Source organism: Dama dama, chromosome 21, assembly GCF_033118175.1.
Source record: "Dama dama isolate Ldn47 chromosome 21, ASM3311817v1, whole genome shotgun sequence".
NCBI classification, from domain to species: domain Eukaryota; kingdom Metazoa; phylum Chordata; class Mammalia; order Artiodactyla; family Cervidae; genus Dama; species Dama dama.
The window spans coordinates 41,392,420-41,417,281 of record NC_083701.1 but is presented as its reverse complement, the minus strand read 5'-3'; the positions used below and the strand labels follow the sequence as shown (position 1 = coordinate 41,417,281).

General features: G+C 36.8%; 1 protein-coding gene and 1 long non-coding RNA gene across 7 annotated transcripts in view; one reads left to right on the top strand and one right to left on the bottom strand.

The window, feature by feature from the left end:
* LOC133042682 (uncharacterized) overlaps nt 1-1,966 on the bottom strand; it is a 131,478-nt gene extending 129,512 nt beyond the window's left edge. For 2 of the 3 annotated variants that reach the window (XR_009689559.1, XR_009689558.1), the window contains exon 1: nt 338-1,965. This is a non-coding gene — a long non-coding RNA (uncharacterized LOC133042682). Of the gene's footprint in view, nt 1-337 lie in introns of all 3 variants that reach the window. The other variant, XR_009689560.1, reaches the window with a different exon arrangement.
* The window catches only part of IL7 (interleukin 7), a 52,824-nt gene that overhangs the window by 710 nt on the left and 27,252 nt on the right, over nt 1-24,862 (top strand). For 3 of the 4 annotated variants that reach the window (XM_061123538.1, XM_061123537.1, XM_061123536.1), the window contains exon 2: nt 5,880-6,013. In XM_061123538.1, the coding sequence (XP_060979521.1) occupies nt 5,880-6,013 (134 nt within the window). Of the gene's footprint in view, nt 1-5,878; nt 6,014-8,129; nt 8,258-24,862 lie in introns of those variants that run through there. The other variant, XM_061123539.1, reaches the window with a different exon arrangement.

The following is a 24,862-nucleotide window of genomic DNA, read 5'->3' as shown; positions in this document are numbered from 1 at the left end:
GGCCCCGCGCCCAGGCGCGTCCGGGAACAGCCTGGCCTTGCACTTTGGACCTGCGGAGAGCCGGGCTCTGCCCCGGGGCAGCCGGCGGCCGCGCCCGAGTACCCTGGCCCATTGCCACTTGCACCTGGCAGGCTGCGTGGGAGCCTCGGTCCCCGACGCCGGCCCTCTGTCCCCGAGACCCGGCGCTGCAGCCTCGGGGCCGTTCAGCGGTGGCAGTCCGCGCCCAGGTCCCGGGGTAGCAATGCGCCCCGTCCTTCTCCCCGAGCCAGCGCCGCCCGCTGTCAACCGAGCGCCCAACCCACCCACCCCGGGCTTCTGGCCGCGCCGGGATACTCACCGGCGCCCCGGGATCTGCGAGGATGTGGGCTCTTGCAGCTCCAAGTCCTTAGAGAAGTGAAAGCGAAGCTCCCACGGGACACGCTTTTAAACCCCAGAGGGACAGGTCTCCGGAAAACCCCGTTTTCACCCAGTGAGGCTGGGAGTTTCCGACTGGGGCTGAACCCAGTGTCTTTTGCTGGGAAACCAAGTGCTCCGGGCTGGGACCGAGAAGGGCCACTTTGGGTTTTGTTTTGTTTTGTTTTGTTTTTCTGTATGGGTGCTTCTTGACGGAGGCAGAATTAACAGGCATAATTCTACATTTTAGACCCTTGCTGAGATCGACTAGATTTTACTTGTGTGGAATACGAATTTAAAATGGACAGGGACAGAGTTGAAGTGATGGCGTTAGCAACCATATGGCTAGTATAAAGAGTCCAAAAGTTGACTAGGAAAAATTTTTAAAAAAAGGTGTGCTGGGGAGTTTGGGGGGAGAGGAGATGTGCTTAGGGAGGGATCGGCTGAGGAAAATTCTGCTGTTTTACAGTAAATACTTCCTCTATCAAAAGTAGACGAATGGGAGAGGGGGCCAGAATAGACAGGAGGTTGTTCTCGTGTTTGATGCCTTTCCTGGCTGCACTTTTAGATTAGAAGAGCTTTTTGCCCACTCACAGGTATTCAAGCATCAAAATTGGCATAGCCCAGAAGTACCTGATCAGTAACAAAAATAAAGGAGTAGGGTTTAGAGTATAGAGAATTCTTAATGGGGCTCCTCTAGAAGTTTAATATAGAATTAGGAATTAGTTACATTCCTGTTTTCCTTACAATGCCCACGGATCTCCTGCAATTGCTTCTTTCTGGATGGCTCCCAGTTCTGATCCTCCCATCACCTCTGATCTAGAGTGGAGTGGTAAAGCAAGAGGAGGAAGCTTAGGTGTCCATTACTGACAAGGAGCCTCTATTTCCTGAATATCTACACTAATCATGTAGCATAAGTTACCAGCAACCAAAATATTAGAATTCTAAATTCCTAATAATAATTACTCTAAGTGGCTATCTGCAGTTTGTTCCAATAGATTTCATTAGAGGTTTCATTACTTTTTATCCTTTCACTTTGACACTTCTTTTGGAAGTTGAAGTAATTGAGGACCTCCTTTGTAGTCCTTGATGATTGTGCTCTCTAGTTTTGATAATTTAATTATTTGAGGACCCAAAAGTGGAATAAGTGGTACAAATGGAGAACTAAGGAAGATTAGAAAGCCTGAACAAATTTAAAGAGAATTACACAGAGCATCATAACAATGCTGAAATACCTTAGACAAAAATGGAAGAGGTTACTTTGTAGGACCACCTTACATATTGATTTCACTGAGATGTGAGATTTTTTTTTCTGGCTGCACCTGTGACACATACCCTAATGTAATAAAACCAAGCAATCAATGTCTTTTTTTCCCCTGAAATAGGAGTATGTGGTGCAATGTTTCAGAGCTTGGCCAAGGAAGCACCACAGTGAGTTTCATGTGGAGAAAGATGGGGTTTTTGTACATTTCCCTTGAGGATACACATGCAGTTGTTTTTATAGGAAGCAGTGTAGCTCGGTGGCGAAAAGCTTAGTTTCTAGACTTTTCAACCTAACAATCTTGGATTTGAATCCTGCCTCTTACAAAACTCGTTTTATCTGGGGAAAAATTTGGGCCCCAGATTTTCCATCTGCCAAAATGTTTAGTAATTGATAGTGTTTACCTCAGGAAATGGTTATGGGATTAAATGAAATACTGTATATAGTATTATAGGGTGGCTTCAGAAATGTCTTTATCTGCTGTTTATCACAGGACTTATGGATAGAATTTATAATCCAATCAATATGTTTGTGGCAAATATTAGAATTCTTTGTGTGAACATAAAATTCATTTTAGAACCTTAAAAAGCTGGTTTTCATATAACATATGGTTATTTCCTACTGTTTATTAACTTTTTCTTTATTCACTCACTTGCTTATGCCAACTGCTCATACTAAAGCCAAATCTTATATATTCAGATAATGTCTTTCATTCCATCCTGAATATCTGTTGACTGTGTCTTAAAAATCCCAGTGAAAATAGGTCTATGTAATGTGTACAGTAGACAGTCAATAAACACTGATTGGTCTTAAACAGTTATTAAAGATTGGATTTGAAGGATTATAGAAACTAATTTGTTTATGTTCACTTTGACCCCATAACTTAAGCATCTGAGGATTGAATGTATTATTTGGCTTAATTTAAAAACCAACAAGACTTTTTTTAGACAGCCATCATTCTGGTTTAACCAAATTCCCTACTGAAAACAAATTCTCCAGTTTCAATCCCTTCAGGAAATCTAAAGAAAATTCCACAAGCCCAAGCTTGCCTTGCATTATTCTTTATGGTTTATCTTTTTTTGTAACCTAAGGGAAAGGTCAAGGTGGGGGGGGCGGGTGGTGGTGGATGAAGTTGGTATTCTATGCATAATCTAAAAATAAAAGCAGAGTCCTTTCCTATTGTGACAACAATGTCAAAAGCAGGCTCAAACTAGGCAATGTTAATAAGTTATTCTCTATGTGGTATGGAGAAAAGACTTCAGTTGAAGGCAAGTCATTAATGAGAAATCTAGGAACCTCTGAGACATGGGTTTGAAACACTGGAATGTATTTGCAACATTGTTCACCAGGGGATTTCAAGTTTAAAGAGTTACTGTGTTTGGATGGCTAGGTAGATTCTTAGAATTAAGGTGCTTATGAGTTGAAAGGGACATCAAGGGATCATTTAGTCTGAGGTTTTCATTTCACAAATTAGGTAAGTGAAGATTTTGAGATGCTCTGTCCTTCAATTGGTCTCTTAACCCATTTCTGCACCAAGACGAACCCCCAAGTCTCCCTCTGTGCTTTGTGTTGCCCTAGGCTATCTGGAGCTGAGCTGCTGGTGGTGGTTTAATTCGTAAGTCATGTCTGACTCTTTTTTGGTCCTATGGACTGTAGCCTGCCAGGATCCTCTGTCCATGGGATTTCCCAGGCAAGCATACTGGAGTGAGTTGACATTTTCTTCTCCAGGGGATCTTCCCAACCCAGGGACTGAACCCATGTCTCTTGCATTGCAGATGGATTCTTTACTGCCAAGCTACCAGGGAAGCCCAGGGCTGACCTATTTAACAACAATGGTGGCGACCAAAGACACTGTTTACAGATAAGGCAAATATTGTTTTAGAATTGCACAAAAAGACTTAATTTCCCACTAAGTCATCATTTGAAAGCGTTGATAAAATACCATCCAATGACCAAATGGATCAATGTGAAATTTGGGAGCACTCATTACTGAAATTTGGAGTGAAGAGGGCACAATAACTAGTGCTCAGAAAAAATAAAACTGCCTCCTAAATCAAAGTGTAAAATGTGGACCTTTGAAATAACATTTATGTACAATAGTAAAAATGTCTCTTTTTCATTCTAATATTTAATTATGTTAATATTCCTTTAAAGCTCATTTCAAGTTATATGCTGTATAAACTTTCCTTATCCTCTATTCCTCCTGAAGTATCCCTGCCAGACACCTTTAAGATGACAGAGAAAAGAAAAAGTTTGGCTCTGCACTATCTATACAAACCTCATTACAAAGTTAGGATGCTAAATAATTAGCAATTCTCATTGTTTGAGAATCTTAAGGTGGGAGAGACAATAGTAGAAGAAAGAGAGGTGGAGATAGATAGTAGAACATGGAGGTAGTTTTCATTTAGACCAAAATGATGACATGTTATTAAAAGATTATGGGTAGGCTTCTCTGGTGGCTCAATGGTAAAGAATCCACCTACTGATGCAGGAGTCATGAGTTCAATCCCTGATCTGGGAAGATCCCACATGTCTCAGAGCAACTAAGCCTGTGCACTGCAGCTATTGAATCTGTGCTCCAGAGCCCAGGGACCACAACTACTAAAGCCCGTGCACCCTAGAGCTGGTGCTCTTCAACAAGAGAAGTCATGGCAATGAGAAACCTGTGCTCCGCAACTAGGGAAAAGCCCACGCAACAAAGAAAACCCACACAGCCAAAAGTAAATAAATAGATAGAATTATTTTTTAGAAAGATTATGGGCATTTATGATCAAATCCTGGTGAATCAATCGGCTCAGGAGAGAATCCAGACCTGGCACCTCCTATTTATGTTTAACAAAAAGATCAACTACCTGGAGGACCCTTTGATCTTTAGAGACAGTAAGTATAAGGCACTGATGGTACATGACAGGTACTCAGTTCAAGGTAACTAGCATCATCATCATTGTTAATGTCCTAAGTGAATTCTTGCTCATCACGCCTACAGAAACTTAGTGTCAGAGCTTTGAGTAGATTCTGCCTCTCATTTCATTTTTCTTACCTTTTTCAATGTCAGTGACATAAGAAGATTCAATGTGAGATTCATGTTTGTTCCTCTATCTGCTACCCAGTCTACATTCTCTATTGTAAATATGTGGGTCACTAACAGCACATAACTTAATGGGGAGAGCTACTCACTTTTGTATGACAGATAATGATGTAATAGATTATCAGGAAGTTTATGATATATTTGACACTCTTTAGTTCCTTGGGTGCCAAGCAGCATTGTTGGTAATCTTAATCAGGAGTAGTCTTCCACTCAAGGAGAATAGTTAAAGTTCACTGGTAAAAGTCACAGGAAATACATTGTCATCAATACTCAGTAGTTTACAGAAAGATGCAAACAAGACACTCTGGAAAGCTTGTGAAGAAATACAATAAGTCCCCATAAAACCAGATTTTAATGCCTCAGGGAATCACTGGCTTTCTATCAGTGTATTACTATTGCCAAAAATGATGTCATTTATAATTTCATCCCTTTTGATTAAAAAATGCCCCTAATTAAGAACACTTATTTAAAAACAGATATAAATAATTCATTAACAGGGTATGAATTCATTTATTGTTTTCCTAACATGTCAAGAAGCTAAACAGGGCTGTGTTTGAAGAGAATATGGGTCTCTGGGCATTTAGAAATAGAAGATACTGAAAAGATAAGGAGTCTTATAATATAAATGTCAACTTTGTGCCAGTTCTGGGAAAGGTAAGTCTTCTAAGTTCCATTATTAAAAAGAAAGAATATAATCATAGTGTCGTACCGTGGAGATAAACCTCCTGCAATGTTGCCTCCAGGAAACAGCTGGACACTTGATCAGCCACCAAGTTTTACATAAATATACAGTCATGTGCCGTAGATCATAAACTTTCACGAATTTCTAATTTTTAACCTATAGTTTACCTGTTTTTCTGTCGATGGAGCAAAGAGACTTTGCTGTCATCACACCTGTTCTGCACTATCCCAAAGTTACATCTGAATTAAAATGAAAGAAACCTAGACTCTAAAGTATTGTCTTACTTTGGCTGTTACATAATACTGAACTTTGGAGTTTTTTCCTACACTCTGCAGAAGCAAGATACATTTTAAAAATTCTTAGAAATTAGTGGTCAGGCCAGTTGAAACACTGCCATCAGATGATATAATATGACTTAAAACATTTGGCTGATTCTTACTTACTGTTGAATTCAGTTTCTTTTAGGTATATCTTTGGAATTCCTCCCCTGATCCTTGTTCTGTTGCCAGTAGCATCATCTGATTGTGACATTAACGGTAAAGACGGTGGAGCATATCAGAATGTTCTAATGGTCAACATCGATGACTTGGTATGTGTTTCTTTTCCTCACATTTTAACTCATTGGCAAAATTTTATATGTACTGTTGGTATGCAGTTTTATATTTTTAGTATTTACTTATATTCCTTGAAAGTGAAATAACTAAAGAATAAAAGTAAATGGGGGCTAACAGTATCTTTTTTTTTAGAGTTGGCATCATTATATCCTTTAAAAAGAATTATTTCCTAGCCCTCAGACTCATCAATCCTAGTTCCCTTCACTACCAAAATTTTTCTGAACTTAATTTGACATAACTCTCTGCATTTCCTCACCTTCCATTGATAGTCCATATAAAAGCATTATATTAGAAGAAGGAAAATAGCAGAATATAATGTTTAAAATTTATCATGAAGGGATTTCCCTGGCAGTCCAGTGGTAAGACTTCATGCTTCCACTACAGGGGAATGTGTTTGATCCCTGGTCAGGGAACTAAGATTGAAAAATTATCATGAAGAGAAAGAGATGTATAGTTATTTTATCTGAATGTGTGTATAGGCATATACTTAAGTATTTTATACATATATATATATATATATACACACACACATATAATTTGCTGTGGTATTTTTTACTTACTTTGGACATTTTTTGACAACAGCTATTATTCTTTAGGGTAGATTTAGGTTTACAGAAAAGTTGAGGAGAATGTAGAGAATTCCCACATACCCACCCTCCCTCTGTACAATTTCCCCTGTAATTAACATCTTGCATTTGTGTGGTACATTAGTTAAGTTGATGAACCAATATTGATACATCGTTATTAACTAAATCCCATAGTTGACATTAGGGTTTGCTTCTTGTGTTGCACAGTTTTATGGGTTTTGACAAATGAGTAATGTCCTGTATCCACCATGACAGAATCATGCAAATAGTTTCACTATCCTTAAAAATTCCCTGTGCTCCACTGATTCATGCTTCCCTCCCTCCTCTGAACCCACGGCAACCACAGATCTGTTTATGGTCTCTGCGGTTAGCCTCTCAAAATGTCATATAGTTAGAATCATGCAGTTTGTAGCTTTTTTAGACTGGATTCTTTGATTTAGCAATGGGTATTTAAGGTTCTTCCCTGACTTTGTGGCTTGATAGCTCATTTCATTTTATTGTTGAATAAAAGTCCATCGAATGGATGTACTACAGTTTGTGTCTCCATTCACTGATTGAAGGATATATCTTGGTTGCTTCTAACTTTTGACAATTACGAATAAAACTCCTACAAACATTCGTGTGCAGGGTTTTGTGTGGACATTCATTTTCAACTCATTTGGATAAATTCCTAGGAGAATGATTGCTGGATCATATGGTAAGACTATGTTTAGCTTTGCATTAAACTACCATGCTATCTTCCAAAGTGACTGTACCATTTTGCATTATCAACAGCAATGAATGAGAGCTCCTGTTGCCTTACGTCCTTGCCAGCATTTGCTGTTGTCAGTGTTTTAAATTCTAGCCATTCCAATAGATGTTTCATTGTACCTCACTGTGCTTTTAATTAGCAATTCCCTAATGTCATATGATGTGGAACATCCTTCACATACTATCGCCATCCGCATATCTTCATTGGGGAGGTATCAGAACTCACATTCTACCTGACATCCTAACTATATTGAACCTAACTATCCATGATCATGGAATATCCTTCTATTTGTTATTTCTTTCATCAGAATTTTGTGCTTTTCCCCATATTGATCTTGTTTATATTTTGTTAGAACTATACTTAAGTGCAGGATTTTGTATTTTGGGTAGTTTTGTAAATGGTGTGTTTTGAATTTCAAGTTCCAATTATTCATTGCAGGTATATAGGAGAGCACTTTTGTATATGATCTTGTATCCTCAAATCTTGCTAGAACTGCTTTTTAGTTCCAGGAGGTGATATTGGTATTGTTGCTATTCTTTGGGATTTTCAACATAGACAAATAATTCATTGACCAAAATTATTTTTTTACAGTTTAAGAGCTATATTAATGTAATAGGATGTGTTGATTTAACAGTAATCAGTACTTGAAACCCCAAATGACAAAGCAATCTCTCACATGTTCATAAGATGGAAATAATTGTCTAATCTTTCCCTTCCTCCCACTCACTCTTTCTCTGCATACTCATACCGAAGGGGCACAACTCCTTGCGAAATCATTGTCTTACCTCTTGAGGGGGATACGGGAAACTCAAGATGCTATATAACTGCATGCTGTACCACTTCAATATGTAGAACTGCTGATGAAAAATGCACACTACATGGTAATTGCCCAGTTTTTTATTTCATGAATTGAGGGCATTTTCTGCATTAAATTACGCTACTAAATTAATATTTTGAGTCAAGAAATGGATTTTACTCTTTACTAACTTTTCAAAACATTATTTATTTATTTAATTTTTGGTCGTGCTGGGTCCTCATTGCTGCCTGTAGGCTTTCTCTAGTTGCAATGAACAAGGGCTGCTGTCTAGTTGCAGTGCAAGGGCTTCTCATTACAACGGCTTCTCTCATTGCTGAGCACAGGTTCTAGGGCATGGAGGTTTCCATAACTGCAGTGCAGGGACTTAGTAGAATCTTCCTAGATCAGAGAGATCGAACCTGTGTCCCCTGCATTGGCGGGTGATTCTTAACCACTGGACACCCCAGGAGAGTCCATTTACTTAATCACCTTCATTTCCCAAAGGACAATTCTGAGACTCAGGGTCACCCTGTTACGTGGCAGAGCCAGGATCTGAGCTTCTGCTGTTCACCAGCACACTCTCCTGCCTTCTAGTAGCAATCAATCACTGTGTCATTATATGCATTCAACCAACATTTATGTGGAGCCTGTTATGTTCCAGTTACTATAGAAAACCCTGTTGTGTGGTGGGGAGGTGGGGGTGTGCGGGTAGATGCAAAAATAGGCCAGATACATACCTGTCTTTTAAGGAACTTACATTTGGTGGTGACTAAGTCTTGGTGTGAAGAATGCAAGTTGCAGCTTGAAAAGGAGTGGCTGTCATACTCTCATTTTAAACAAATTGGTTGTGAGTCAGATTTGGAAACAAAGAAATATAAACTGTGTGCTAGGAGGACTTCAATAGATTAGTTTGACACCAGGAGAGAAACCATACTGTGGGTTAGTGTGCTGATCTCCAGACCTTTTAGATAGTACACCATTTAGTAAAACTGTCTTAAGCCTGCACTTCCAGTATACATTTACTTACATGTTATAGAATTTGCATAGCAGTTCTATACATGTTAGTAATGATATATTCCAGACAATAAAAATTTACAAAAGATGAAGAAAAAATGTAGACAGAATTCCTAAAACTTTTCCTTCCTTGCTTGCAGTGGGTTGTCCATTGTAGACTCTACTTTGAAAACACCACTAACATAGTGGAAGACACAAGTGTATATATAACAAGATTGTGAGTTATCTTGATGTGATGTTATTTAGACATACCCAAAAGTCAACAGTGATTTGGTCATAAAATAACATTTAATTTCAATGCAAATTTTGAAAATTTACTGTGTACACTGTAAGTCATTAGAAAATAAGATAGTCCTTGGTCCTCTATAATTTATGAGGATAGTACATTACAAAGTGGTTTCATACACATTATTTGAGCTTCATAATATCTCTATGAGATGATAATAATAATAATCAGTTCAGTTCACTTGCTCAGTCATGTCCAACTCTTTGTGACTCCATGGACTGCAGCATGCCAGGTTTCCCTGTCCATCACCAACTCCCAGAGCCTGCTCAAACTTATGTACATTGAGTTGGTGATGCCACCCAACCATCTTATCCTCTGTTAGTTATAATAATAATAATAACACCAACACAAATTCAGGGTTTACTATGTGCCAGCACTGCTCTGACCACTTTTCATGTAATAATTATATAATTCTCATGATAATTCCATGTAATGAGGAAAGTGAGACCTGAACCACTTGGCTGGCAAGTGGCAAAGCTGGAATTCAAATCCAAACAGTCTAGTTCCAGAAAAAGTCTGCATTATGATGAGGCAAAGCAGGCAATAGCCTGTTTTGTTTTTTTTTTTTGAGGGGGGAGGAGAACACATGATAGAGACTTATGGTAATAACATAATGAAAGAAGGGTTCAGGAACACTAAGATGGTAACTGATCTGGTTGTATTGTAGGGAAAGATGAAGGGGAGCTGAACATTTTGAATACATCTGGATGTTAAAATCATCCAGAGCACATCAGTAAAGTAGAACTGAGTTGTGGAAGTAAGAAAATAGATGATGGAAACCATGACAAAGAGTCCATATAAGGTTCAGGGTAAGGGCGAGACTCATTTTTCTACTTAGCTCAAAAGGAATGGAAAGTTCATAATAGATATAAAGGTCCTTTTTCTATATGGTCTGGTAAGTAAGGAATTTAGATTCCTAAAACTCAGATGTCTAGGTTAAATAGAATCAGCACTTTAGGCTTCTTAATACATATTTCCTAATTCTTTTCCAGAAAGGGCCCACAAATTTACAGTTCTTACAGCAATATATGAGGTCATCATTTTTGTCAGCATTATTTTTATTTTTGATAATATCTAGCAGGGCAGTAGAAAAACAACTTGTTTTGACTTACATTTCTTTGATTGCTTGTGACATTGGTTTTTTACATGTATTCATCATATATGTTTTTATTTTGCATTGAGATAAAACACAAACTACTGTTAAGTGTACAATTTAGTGAATTTAAGTATAGTCACAAGTTGTGCAATCCTCACCATTATCTACTTCCAGAACATTTCATCACCTCAAAGAATGATAAAACCATTAGCAATAGCTTTCCATTCCTCATTACTAGATTCTGGTAGCTACTAACTTACTTTCTGTTTCTATGGACCTGCCTTTTCTCCACGAGTCATACAAATGGAATCATATAATATGGAGCCTTTTGTATTGGACTTCTTTCACTTAGCGTGATGTTTTCAAGCTTAACCCATATTATAGCATGAATCAGTACTTCATTTCTTCTTATAGATTAATAATCTGTTGAATGGATATACTGTGTTTCCGTTTATCCATTCATCAGTTGAATGCATAATTTTTTCCCACTGTTTTGTTATTATGAGTAATGCTTCTTCAAATCTTGGTTATACAAGTTTTTGTGGAATACTCTTTGATATACACTTACAAATGGAATTTCTGGGTCATATGGTAACTCTGTGTTTAACTTTTTGAAGAAATGCCAAACTATTTCTCAAGTGACTACACCATTTTACACTCACATCAGCAGTATTTGAGGATTCCAATTCTCCTTGCTGTCTGACTTTTTTACTATAGTCATCCTAGTGGTTGTGAAGTAGTATGTCGTTGTTCCTTTGATCTATATTTCACTGATTACTAATGATGTCAAGCATCTTTTCAGTATTGACCATGCTTCTCGGCCATTTGTGAATCTTCTTTGAAGAAATTTTTTTCAAATGTTTTGCTCACTTTTAATTGGGTTGTGTTTTGTTTGGTTCTGAGAGTTTTTGAAATATATTCTGGACACTAGATATTATCAGATGTGCAATTTGCAAATATTTTCTCTCATTCTTTGCATTTATTTTCCTTTCTGGTGTCTTTTATAGCACAAAAGTTTATCTTGATGAAGTTCAACTTATTTATTCTTTCTTTTTTGGTAATGCCTTTGGTAGCATAGTTAAGAAACTATTACTTAATCTAAGGTCACAAAGATTTACATTTACATTTTTTCTAAGAACTTTATAGTTTTAGTTCATGTTTAGGTCTTTGATCTATTTTAAGTTAATTTTTGTATATGATATGAGCTAGAGAGTCCAATTTTATTCTTTTCCAGTTGTTCTGCACCTTTTGTTGAAAAGACTACTTTCCCCCATTGAATTGTCTTAGTACCTTTATTGAAAATCAGTTGTACTAAAATGTATAGGTATATTTTAAATTTCTAATTCCATCCCATTGCTTATATGCCCATCTTTATGTTAATACCACACAGTCTTGATGACTGTAGCACAGTAGTTAGTTTTAAAATTGGAAGTGGGAGTCTCCAACTATGTTCCTTTTTAAGATTGTTTTGGCCTTTATGGATCCTCATCACTTATTTAAGTCTGTTGCTGATATTTATTCTACTTTTTTAGGGATCCTGTTGTTTAAAAGCTTTAGATTTTAAATGTAGTACAAAACTCTGGTGATGCCATACCTCTGTGAAATAATTATACAGCGTGACTCCACACACCTGTAATCATGGCCATGTCAGTGGTATGGACAGAGGAGATGACAGTGGACAGGATGGAGACTGGTTTAAGAATATCTTCTTCCTTATAGCCCTCAAGATCCTTTGCCATTCTCCTATTGGCTATTATTCAGTAAGATATTATATACGTATAACTTTATGATTATCACATTTGTTGAAAATTTTGCCAGTGTACATTTACTTTTTATCTTGTTTTCTTAATATACAGATTTTATTTTATGTAGCCACATCTATAAAAATAGGATTACCTATAAATTAGTATACAATATGGACACCAAAGTGGAAGCTGCCATTTCACATTTTAAGGAGAGAAGACAAGTCTTCATGGAACACATGACTTTTTTCCTCCTGATTTTTTTTTTTTAAAGACAACTTTTTAGAGCAGCTTTAGGTTTACAACAAAATTGAGAGGAAGGTACATTTTTCTTATATACCCAATCCTCCCACCTATATATATAGCCTCCCTTATTATCAACACCATTCACTTTTTATGAAATACAACTTTTATGAAGGATGCACCTACACTGACTCATCATAATTGCCCAAAGTCCACAATTTCCCTCAGGGTTCACACTTGTGTTGTACATTCTATGGATGTAGAAGAAGTATAATGGCACATATCCATTATTGTACAGATTGTTTTCACTTTTCTAAAAGTCTGTTATGCTCTGCCTATTTATCCTTCCTCCCCCACCAACTTCTGGCAACCACTCATCTTTATATTGTTTCCATTGCTTTGCCATTTTGAGCTTTACGCCTTCTTTACCAATATGTATACCTTTTATTTCCTGGCCTTATTGCATTAACAAGGACTTATTGCCTAAGCAAGGACTTTCAGTACAATTTTGAAAAGGAGTGGTATGATAGGCCATCCTTGTTTTTTACCTGATCTTTGTGGGAAAACTTCGAATTCCTCACTGCTAAGTAAGACATTATTATTGTTATTGTTTAGTTGTTAAGTCATGTCTGACTCTTGCAACCCCATGGACTGTAGCCCACCAGATTCCTCTGTCCATGGGGTTTTCCAAGCAAGGATATTGGAGTGGGTTGCCATTTCCTTTTCCAGGGGATCTTCCCCGTCCGGGGATCAAACCTGCATATCCTGCATTGCAGGTGGATTGTTTAATATGCTGAGCCACCAGGGAAGCAAGGAAGCCATTAGCTGTTGTATTTTTGCACAGTTTTTATCAAGGTGAGGAAGTTCCCGCTTTTCCTAGTATATTGAGAGGTTTTTTTTTTTTTTCATGAATGGGTATTAGATTTTGTCACATGCTTTTTTTGCATCAAATGATAAGATCATATGACTTAAAAAAATTGTATTGATGTGGTAGATTAAATTGGTTTTACACTGTTGAATCAGGCTTGTCTGCTTGAATAAACCCCTCTTGGTTGTGGTGTATAATTCTTTTTGTATTTTACTAGATTTGATATGCTAATGTTTTGTTGAGGATTTTTGCATCTGTGTTGATGGGAGAAACTGGCCTGAAGTTTTCTTTTCTTTTTTCCCTCCACCCTTTTTCTTGTCGCTTTCTGGTTTTGGTGTTAAAGTAATGGTATTCTCATAGACTGACTTAGGACGTGTTCCCTCTACTCTGCCCTCTGAAAGAGATTGTAGAGAATTGGTCTAATTTCTTTCTTAAGTGTTTGCTAGAATTTATCAGTAAACCCATCTGGACCTGGTGCTTCCTGCCTTGGAATGTTATTAATTACTGATTCAGTTTCTTCAATAGATTTAGGCCTATTCAGATCATCTATTTCTTCTTGTGGGTTTTGGCCATACATAATTCTTTTTCTGTTTTATATTTAGAACTTCTTATTTTGAATTGGGGTATAGCCAATTAATCATGTTGCAATAGTTTCAGGTGAAGAGCAAAGGGACTCAACCATACATATACATGTATCCATTCTCCCCCAAACCCCACCTCGCCCATCCAAGCCAGCACATAACATTGAGCAGAGTTTCCTGTGCTATACAACAGGTCCTTATTGGTTACCCATTTTAAAAATAGCAGGGTCACACATAATTCTTGAATGTTAAAACACATGAAGGTTTTACCAAAAGGAACAGAACAGGGTTGGGGGGCTCCCCTAGGGAAGGGATGGATCACCTTGCAAAATGAATATAATTAAGAAACCAATTGCATGGTGTGGTTGGGTCGCAAGACAAGAACCAAATCCTCAGAGAAAGCCTGGACCACTGAGTGCTGGGCTCATTATACAAAGGAGTTTGGACCTCTTTTCTACGCATCCTGAAGTCATTGGGGAATTTGGTGGGGAATAAAAGACATTGAATATAAGCACCACAAGAATAGAAATCTTTGTCCTTTGTATTCACAGCTATTCCCTGAAGGCCTAGAACTCTCAATAAATATTTGATGAATGAATGGAGAATGAAATAACATCATCAGATTTATATCTTATAATTTTTTTCTGGCAATGTAGATAATTTGTAGGTTAGCATGAAAAGAAAGGAGAGAGTGTGGAACAACGTCAGAGAGCTTTAGATACAATTGCTGATGGCTGTGGAGCAACGCAGTGATTCATAACTTTAAGATACTTGAGGTGAACTGAAAGGTTTGTTGAAACACAGATTACTGGGCCTACTCCCAGAGACTTTTTAAGGAATTTTGGTGATCTGGGAATTCCACTGGATAACTTCATGTATGTCCTTGCCTCATATGGAAAGAATTTATAAACTTAAAGGAAAAATTAGAATAGTACCCTGATGTTAGTCTGATACCTAAATCCTATTGCCTCAGATCTCGAAAGGCATATATTCGCTCTGTGGGTATCAGCTCCTATGAAGTTTATTTCTTTTTCAGTGTTCAATTCAACCACAGTAACAAAAAAAATAAACAACAACACATCATAAATTCAATTAGCCATTACTTTAAGCTTCCCTGGTGGCTCAGATGGTAAAGAATCTGCCTGCAATGCAGGAGAAACACATTTGATCCCTGGGGTCAGGAAGATCCCCTGGAGAAGGAAGTGGTAACCCACTCCAGCATTCTTGCCTGGAGAATCCCACGGACAGAGGAGCCTGGTGGGCGACAGTCCATGGGGTTGCAGAGAGTCAGACATGACTGAGCAACTAACACTTCCTTCCTTATTTTATTTTAGCATCCATGATTAAGCATCTATTTTATGGATAAATCAAGCAATCTTCTGCAGCAAGAAAAAATATCCTTTCATTGATAGCCTTGAGTAGATTGCTTTTCAGGGAAATAATATTGCAGTGCAGTTCAAGGGACACTGAGTGAAGGATCAGAAGACCTAAATGTGTTACTGGCTTTATTATTAGCAAGCACTGTGATCTTGGAGGGCTTCCCTGATACTCAATACGTACAGAATCCACCTGCAATTCAGGAGACCCCAGTTCAATCTTGGATACCTCATTTAACCACTTTGGTACTTTCCAATCCCCTACAAACTGTGAACACTGAATTATCTTAGGGGTCCATCATAGTGCCCCAACTTTAGAAACAGGGAACAAAAACCACATTTTATTTTCTTCTTTCTTTTCCTCCCTTTCTTTATTACTAACCTGAACAATTGATTGTTTTCCTCCTTTTATAAACATGTATCAATCCTCTACTATGTGGAATGCTCTGTGTCAAACATTATACCTCTAAGTTAATAATATTAGTAGTAATTAATAAGCTATCTGTCTCTAATCTACATATAATCAAGGACTGGAGTGAAATGTATTCAGCAATTTATAAAGCAATAAATAAACCGTATTGGAGAAGAAAAGATGATCCTTTCCCCATTGACTAGTCCTAGTACTCTTTTAAAAAAACAATCAGTTGATCACATATGTGTGGCTTACATTTCATTCATAGATACATATTTATGCTGGGCCAGTATCAGACTTTTATTACCATTGCTTTGGAGTAAGTTTTGAAAGCAGAGTGTGAATCCTTCTGGTTTGTCCTTTTTCTAGACTGTTTTGGCTGTTCAGTCCCTTGCAATTTCATATGAATTTTAGGATGAGCTCATTAATTTCTGAGAAGTAGTCAGTTGGGATTCTGCTAGGGACTTTGCTGCACCTATAAATCAATTTGATAGGTACTGTCTTTTTAACAATACATAATGATGCCTCTGCCCCATGAATATGGGATGTTTTCCCATTTATTTAGATCTTTAATTTCTTTCAACAATGTTTTGTAGTTTTGAGGCTGTAAGTTTTAAACCTGTTTTGTTAAAAATTATTCCTGAGTACTTTATGTGTCTTTGATACTATTGTAAATGAGATTGTTCTCTTAATTTTATTTAAAAATTGTCTGTGAGTCTTAGTTCTGTGCTTCTTGTAAGTATAACTAAGTTTTTGTCTTAGTTCCCCATACAGCACTATAGGTATCAATATCTTAAGGACAGTTTAAGTTTGATTCATCTTTGCATTGCACAGAATGCCCAGCAAAGGTATCTTTCACACTGTAGTTTTTCATATAAATAATAATGTGAATTGCAATAATATATTGGGTTGACCAAAAAGGTTGTTTGGATTTTTCATAAGATGTTACAGAAAAACCCAAATGAACTTTTTGGCCAACCTAATATAATAAATAACTTATGAACTGTAAATCAACACCATAAGTTAATGGAAACTCAGAACTTGTTTCAAATATGCTCAGACGTCTTTTTTCTTGACCACCTGTCTGTTTGAAAATTTCTTATGAATAAAATGTCAAGTACTTTTCTGATATCCAACATAAGCAATTTTTTTTACATTATACTGCATTATTTTATCCATTAAAAAGTTGTTTTGCCTAAACATGACTCATATGATTGAATGATGTGACTCTTAGTCACCAGAACAGTGTCTGGTTAAAAATATAAAGGCTGCTAAATATGGCCAAATACTTTCTAGGAATGCTTCAGTGTAATTGCAGCCATATAAAGGATTGTCCTTTAAATTATTTAATTATATAATCTAGTGACTAATAATTGGCTTTTATCATTTCTAATATCTTTAACACTGTCTCTGTCTCTATTCCAGGGGCCCTCACAGATTTAAATTTCATAGATAACTCTCAAATCTACCCTTAAGTCTACACCTACCTCATGAACTTTAGAACCGTTCAATTCAAACACCATAGAAGTCTCCACCCAGATGTATTGTGACACAGTGGAAGGCTAATTGTCATCACTTTTAGCCTGCTCCTCCTTCTGCATTCTCTGTCTTAGAGAACAGCATGTGCCCAATTATTTAGTCACCAAAGCCTGAAATACTCTTCAGACCTTTGCTCCTTCATCTCATCCTTCACTAAATCCTAGAGAGTAGTGTATCTTCTTAACACCTGTAAAAGTCAAGTCAGTCACTCTATGATTTCCACTATCTTAGTCTTAGTTCAGGGCTTCCCTGGTGGCTCAGATGGTAAAGAATCCATCTGCAATACGGGAGACCTGGGTTCAATCCCTGGGTTGGTAAGATCCTCGGGAGAAGGGCATGGCAACCCACTCTAGTATTCTGGCCTGGAGAGTCCCCAAGGACAAAGGAACTACAGTCCATGGAGTCACAAAGAGCCAGACAGGACTGAATGACTAAGCACAGCAGTCTTAGTTCAGGCAGTCATCAAACTTCCCTTACACTACTGCTATAGCATTCGGGGAGGCCCCTGGCTCATCTCACCACCTTTTGCGTACATCCATCTTCTTCACTGCCACTTGAGTTATCTTTCCAAAATTCAAATCTCTCTCTCCTTTTCAAAAACCTTAATTCTTTAAAGTCTCGCTCCCCTAATACCTATCCTACAATTGATTGGTTTGCTAAGAAAATAAATGATCAAATTCTAGTCAAATATTACTTTATAAATATTTCCAAATAGATTATGTTTGCTTGCATGCTAAATTGTTTCAGTTGTGTGTGACTCTCTGCAACCCCACGGACTGTAGCCCACCAGGCTCCACCATGGACAGCCATGGGATTTCCCAGACAAGAATACTGGAGTGGGTTGCCATTCCCTTCTCCAGGGTATCTTCCAACCCAGGGGTCAAACTCGCATATCTGGTGTCTCTAGCATTGGCAGTCGGGTTCTTTACCACTAGCACCACCTGGGAAGCCCAGATTATGTTTAAATAACTATAATTAACAGAGAAGCTATTTAAATTGAATAAAATAAAAATTAAAGTAGTTCTTTATTAATTGAGTTATTCTAGAAGATAAACAAAAATTCCTGTGTATATAATTTAGCAACAGGACTGAATCTGTTACAATTTAACACAAAAAGTAACCTTTTAAGAGGTAAGTTTTTTATTGTTGTTGTTTAATGACTTTTTAAAGTTGTAAAGATGAAATAAAAATACACCAATTAGGGAGGGACAGTTAGAAGTTTGGGATCGACATATATATACTGCTATATTTAAAATGAATAACCAGCAAGGACCTACAGCATAGCACAGGGAACTCTGCTCAATACTATGTAACAACCTAAATGGGAAGAGAATTTGAAAAACTATAGACACGTGTGTATGTGTGTGTGTGTTAGTCATTTAGTTGTGTCTAACTCTGTGACCCCATGGACTGTAGCCCACCAGGCTCCTCTGTCCATGGAATTCTCCAGGCAAGAATACTGCCATTTCCTTCTCCAGGAGATCTTCCTGACCCAGGAATCGAACCCAGGTTTCCTCCATTGCAGGGAGATTCTTTACCAGCTGAGCAATAGGGAAGTGTCAATACATGTATATGTTTAACTGAATCACTTTGCTGTACATGGGAAACTAACACAACATTGTTAATCAACTACACTCCAATATAAAATAAAAGTAAAATAAAATACATCAATTAAAAGACTCTCTGAGTGGATAGGAAAAAAAAAAAAATGAGACCCAACTATATATTGTCTACAAGAAACCCACTTTAAATGGGTAAAGATACAGATTAAAAGTGAAAAGATGGAGAATGATATGTCAACGCTAATCAAAAGAAAGCTGAAGCAGCTATATTCATGTCAGACAAAGCAGATTTCAGAGGAAGGAAGATTCTCAGGAATAAACAAGGTATTACATAATAATAAAGGTGACAGTTCTCCAAGAAAACATATTGATTCTTAATGTGATTGTGCCTAACAGCTGCATTGAAATCTTGAGAGCAAAAACTGGTAAAATGCAAGAAGAAATAGAAAATCCACCATTATAACTAGAGATTTCAACACCTCTCTAGCACTAACTGACAGATTCAGCAGGCAGAAAGTCAGTAAGAATGTAATTGAACTAAAAGCACAATAAATTAACCAGACCTAATTGATGTTTGTAAAATATTAATAATTCATTCAACAACAACACAATACACATTAAATGGAAGCTAACATGGGATTTTCAATAGGGTTGAAGACATTTTGAGTCAAAAAATATACCTTAAGTTTTTAAAAAATAGAAATGATGGAAACTATGTTCTCAAACCAAAATGTAATTAAACTGAAAATAAATAACAGAAACAGAAATGGAAAGTCCCCAAGTATTCAGAGATTAAGAAATATACTTTTAGATAACACATGAATCAAAGAAGAGATCTCAAGAGAAATTTTAAAATATTTTGATCTTAATGAAAAGAAAATACAGATTAATGAAATGTGTGGGACACAGTAAAACAATGCCTAGAGCACTGAATGCTAACATAGAAAGAAGAAAGATAGGAGATAATCCTCTAAGCTTTCATGTTAGGAAACAGAAAAGAGAGAACCCACACAGATAGCATATGATATCACATAGGTGGGATTTTAAAAAAGGGTACAAGTGAACTCATTTACAAAACAGATAGAGCCATGGATGCAGAAAACAAACTATGGCTATCAGGAGATGGGGTGAGAGATAAACTGAGAGATTGGGACTGAAATATACTCACTCAGTTCAATTCAGTTCCGTCGCTCAGTCGTGTCCGACTCTTTGCGACCCCATGAATCACAGCATGCCAGGCCTCCCTGTCCATCACCAACTCCCGGAGTTTACTCAAACTCATGTCCATCGAGTCGGTGATGCCATCCAGCCATCTCATCCTCTGTCGTCCCCTTCTCCTCCTGTCCCCAATCCCTCCCAGCATCAGGGTCTTTTCCAATGAGTCAACTCTTCACATGTGGTGGCCAAAGTATTGGAGTTTCAGCTTCGGCATCAGTCCTTCCAATGAACACCCAGGACCTGCTGTATAGCACAGGGCTGCTGCTGCTAAGTCACTTCAGTCGTGTCCGACTCTGTGCGACCCCATAGACGGCAGCCACCAGACCCCCCACCCCCCAATCCCTGGGAGTCCCCAGGCAAGAACACTGGAGTGGGTTGCCATTTCCTTCTCCAATGAATGAGGGTGAAAAGTGAAAGTGAAGTCGCTCAGTCGTGTCCAACCCTTAGCGACCCCATGGACTGCAGCCTACCAGGCTCCTGCGTCCATGGGATTTTCCAGGCAAGAGGACTGGAGTGGGGTGCCAGTGCCTTCTCTGATATAGCACAGGGAACTCTACTCAATACTCTGTAATGGCCTATATGAGAAAAGAGTATTTAAAAAAGAGCAATGTGTGTGTGTATATATATATATATATATAAAATTGATTCACTTTGCTGTATGCCTGAAACTAACACAACACAGTAAATCAACTACACTCCAAAAATTTATTTTTATTTAAAAAAAAATCAGAAGAAAATAATTAACAAAATTTAGAGAAAAAGTTGAAAACAAAAAATTAATAGAGAAAAAACCAATGAAACTGATATCTGGCTCTTTGAAATGATGAATAAAATTAGTAAGTCACTCTCTAGTCAGGCTAACTACAAAAATAAGAAAGAAGATGCAAATCACTAATGTTAGAAATAAGAGGGATCATTACTACTAATTCCATAGATATTAAAAGAATAATAAAGGAACATTACTATGCTGATTAATTTTATGGGTCAAATTGGCTAGGCTCTGGTACCCAGCTGCTTGATCAAACAGCAGTCCAGATTTTGCTGTGAAGGTATAGTTTAGATGATATTAACATTTAAATCAATAGACTGTGAAGAAAATAGGTTAAGTTACCTTCATGGTGCAGATGATCTCATTTGTTATGGACTGAATGCCTATATTATTCCCAAAATTCATATATTGAAGCCCTAAACTAAACTGTGATGGTACTAGGTGGGGACTTCAGGAGGTAATTTACATGAGGTCATGAGAGTAGGCTACTCATGATGGGATTAGTTCCCTTATAAGAAGAAGAAGCGGTATTCTCAGGTGGCGCAGTGCTAAGAATCCGCCTGCCAATGCAGGATACACAAGAGACACGGGTTCAATCCATGAGTCAGGAAGATCCCCCTGGAGAAGGAAATGGCAACCCACTGAAGTATTCTTTCCTGGGAGACTCCCATGGACAAAGAAGCCTGGGGGGCTACAGTCTGTGGGGTTGCAGAAGAGTCAGGCATGACTGAACTATTGAGCACACACACAAGAAAAGAAACACCAGAGCTTTCTCTCTCCAACGTGTGAGGACACAGTGAGAAGATCGTCCTCTGAAAGCCAGAAGGGTTCTTCTCAAAAGGAACCAAATTTACTGGCACCTTGATCTTAAGATGTTCCAGCCTCCAGAACTGTGAGAAATAAATATCTGTTGTTTAAGCCACCTATTTTGTGGTATTTTAGTATAGCAACCTGAGCAGAGTAAGACATCATTCAGTCTCTTGAAAGCTGTAAGGGTAAAAACCGTGTTCTCCATGTAAGAAGGAATTCTGCTTTCAGGCTGCCTTCAGATTCAAGACTGAAACATCAGCTTCCCTAGACCACCAGCCTACTGACCTGTCCTGCAGATTTTGAATTTCCCAGTTCCCATAATCACATGAGCCCTTTACTTTTTTATATATATGTATATATATTTATATATGTATATCTATATATTGTATATATATAATGTATATATATTTATATGTGTGTATATATATACATACACACTTATATATGCATATACAAATATATATTTAAATATCACATATAAGTATATATACATATATGTATAATACATATAATAACATATGTGTATATATATATACATATATATTATATATATATATACACCCCCTATTGGTTCTCTTTTTCTGGAGAATCTTGCCTAATACAAATATGAACAATTTTATGTCCACAAATTTGATAATTTAAATGAATGAACCTTAAAAGACATGAGTAACTAAAACTCACACATGAAGAAATAGATGATATGGATAGGACTATTTTCTCTATGAAAGTAACTGAATCAACAATTAACAACTTTCCAAAACAAAATTCCAGGTCCAGATGGTTTCACTGGTGAATTCTACCACATATTTAAGGAAGAAAGTATGTGAGTTCTGTACAAAGTCTTGCAAAATTAGAAATAGAGAGACTGTTTACTAACTCATTCTATGTGGCCAGCATCACCCTAAAACCAAACCTGATGATGGCATAACATGATAGCAAAGCTCCAGATGAATATTTCTGTGAACATAGGTGGGGAAAAAACCTCAACAAAATTTTAGCAAATTAACTTCAACAATGCATTAATTATGCAACATGATTAATTGGAATGTATTTCAACTATGTATGTAAGATTGGTTTAATATTTGAAAATCAATTAATTTTCATCAGTAACATCAACAGGCTAAAAAAAATCATAACAATAAATACAGAAAAAGGATTTCACAAAATCTAACAGGGATTCATTATAAATACTTTCAGCAAACTAGGAATAGAGAGGAATTTATACAACGAATAAAGTTTATTTACAAAAATCCTACCACGCTTATTTGTAAGAAACTATATGCTTTATTTCAAGTCTAAGAACCAGTTAATGTTCACCTCTTCTATTCAACATCATTTGAGAAATCTACCTAATCCAATAAAAAGAGAAAGAAGTAACATAAATACAGAAGGAAAAAAGGAGTTTTGTTTCTAGATGACATGACTGTATTAATAAAAAAATTCACACGAATCAACACAAGAACTCATGAAACTATTAAGCAATTATATGAAAGGTAAGGTTACAAGGTACAAGGGTAATTACAAAAGTCTATTGCTTTTTATATACCAGTAGTGAACAACTGGCATTTGAAATTAAAAACATACCACCACCTACATTAGCATGAAAATGAAGTAATCAGGTAAAAATAAGTACAATAATGAAACAGGTACTATATATATATATACATATATACTTGTATATATATATATATATATATGTAAAACAATAAAACTATGGTGAAAGAAATAAAAAAGAATTAGAGAGATATTCCATATTTATCAATAGGAAGACTTACTATTGTTAAGATATCAATCCTTCCAACTGTCATGCTAAAGTTCAAGAGGTTTTATTTATTCATAGTGCCAAAAATGAGCCAACCAAGGTGTCCTTTAACAGGTAAATGGATAAACAAATGTGGTATATTCATTCAGTGGAATATAATCAGTGATAAAAAGAAATGAACTATGAAGCCACAAAAGAATAGGAAGGAATTGCAAAGGAATATTGTGCGAAAAAAAAAAAATCCAGTGTTAAAGGACTACATACTAGTGATTCCAACTATATGACATTCTAGAAATGACGAAACTATGGAGATAATAAAAAGACAGGGATCGGGGAGGGAGGGAGAGAAGAAGGAATAGATGGTGCACAGGATAGTTTTAGAACAGAGAAACTTCAATATGATATTTCAATGGTAGATATATCACATACACTTCTGTGTTTTGGGTTTTGGCCCATAGAACTTTACCATACAAGAGTGAACCCAAGTGGAAATGATGAACTTAAGTCAATAATAATGTAACAGTATTGATTCATGAGCTGTAACAAAGCTGCCACTAATGCAAGACATCAATAATAAAGGAAACTGGATCAAGAGGAAGGGATATATGTGAACTTTGTCCTTTTTTTCTAGTTTACTTGAAAACCTGAAACTGTTTTTAAAAGGAAAGTTTATTTTTAGATAAACAACAAGGTCCTATAGCACATGGAACTATATTGAATATCCTGTAATAAACCATAATGGAAAAGAATATGAAAAAATATAGATATATATTAATGACTTCACTGTACACCAGAAACTTACACAACATTATAAGTCAACAACAATTTTTTAAAACAGTGAAGTTTATTTTTACAAAAGATGCAAAATAAAATAACTAAAAATAAGACTAGTAATACTTATTTTATGGTGACATAAATTCTAGAAATCCAACGTGTATTTTTATGCATGACTGGTTGCTAAAGAGGAAACAATTACATTTCCATAGATAGTTTCCTGGGAAGAATAAGATTAAGAATCCAACCTCTTATTTTTTTTAAGGTTTCATGATATTCTTTATCAAAGAGTGAGGTTTTTCTTGACTGATATCCACTGACAGGGTGAATTCATCACAAGAAAAAGGAATACTAACTGGTCACCTGCGCTCAACATCAGGTTCAAGATGTTTGTTGGGGAAAGTTTACTTTGGAAAAGAATGTGTGGATTGGCATCACTTGCAGATCCAAGTACCCTGACATCACAGATCTCTTTGGAGATAATGCTGGGCATATAAATATGCATTAGATATTTACAAACTTGGGACCCAGGCTTGACAACTAGAGCTTATACAAATATCCAGACTAGCAAGAACATCAGACTATGTTGCACTGGTTTTCTCTGTTAATACCTCTGAGCTGCAACAGAAATAAAAACA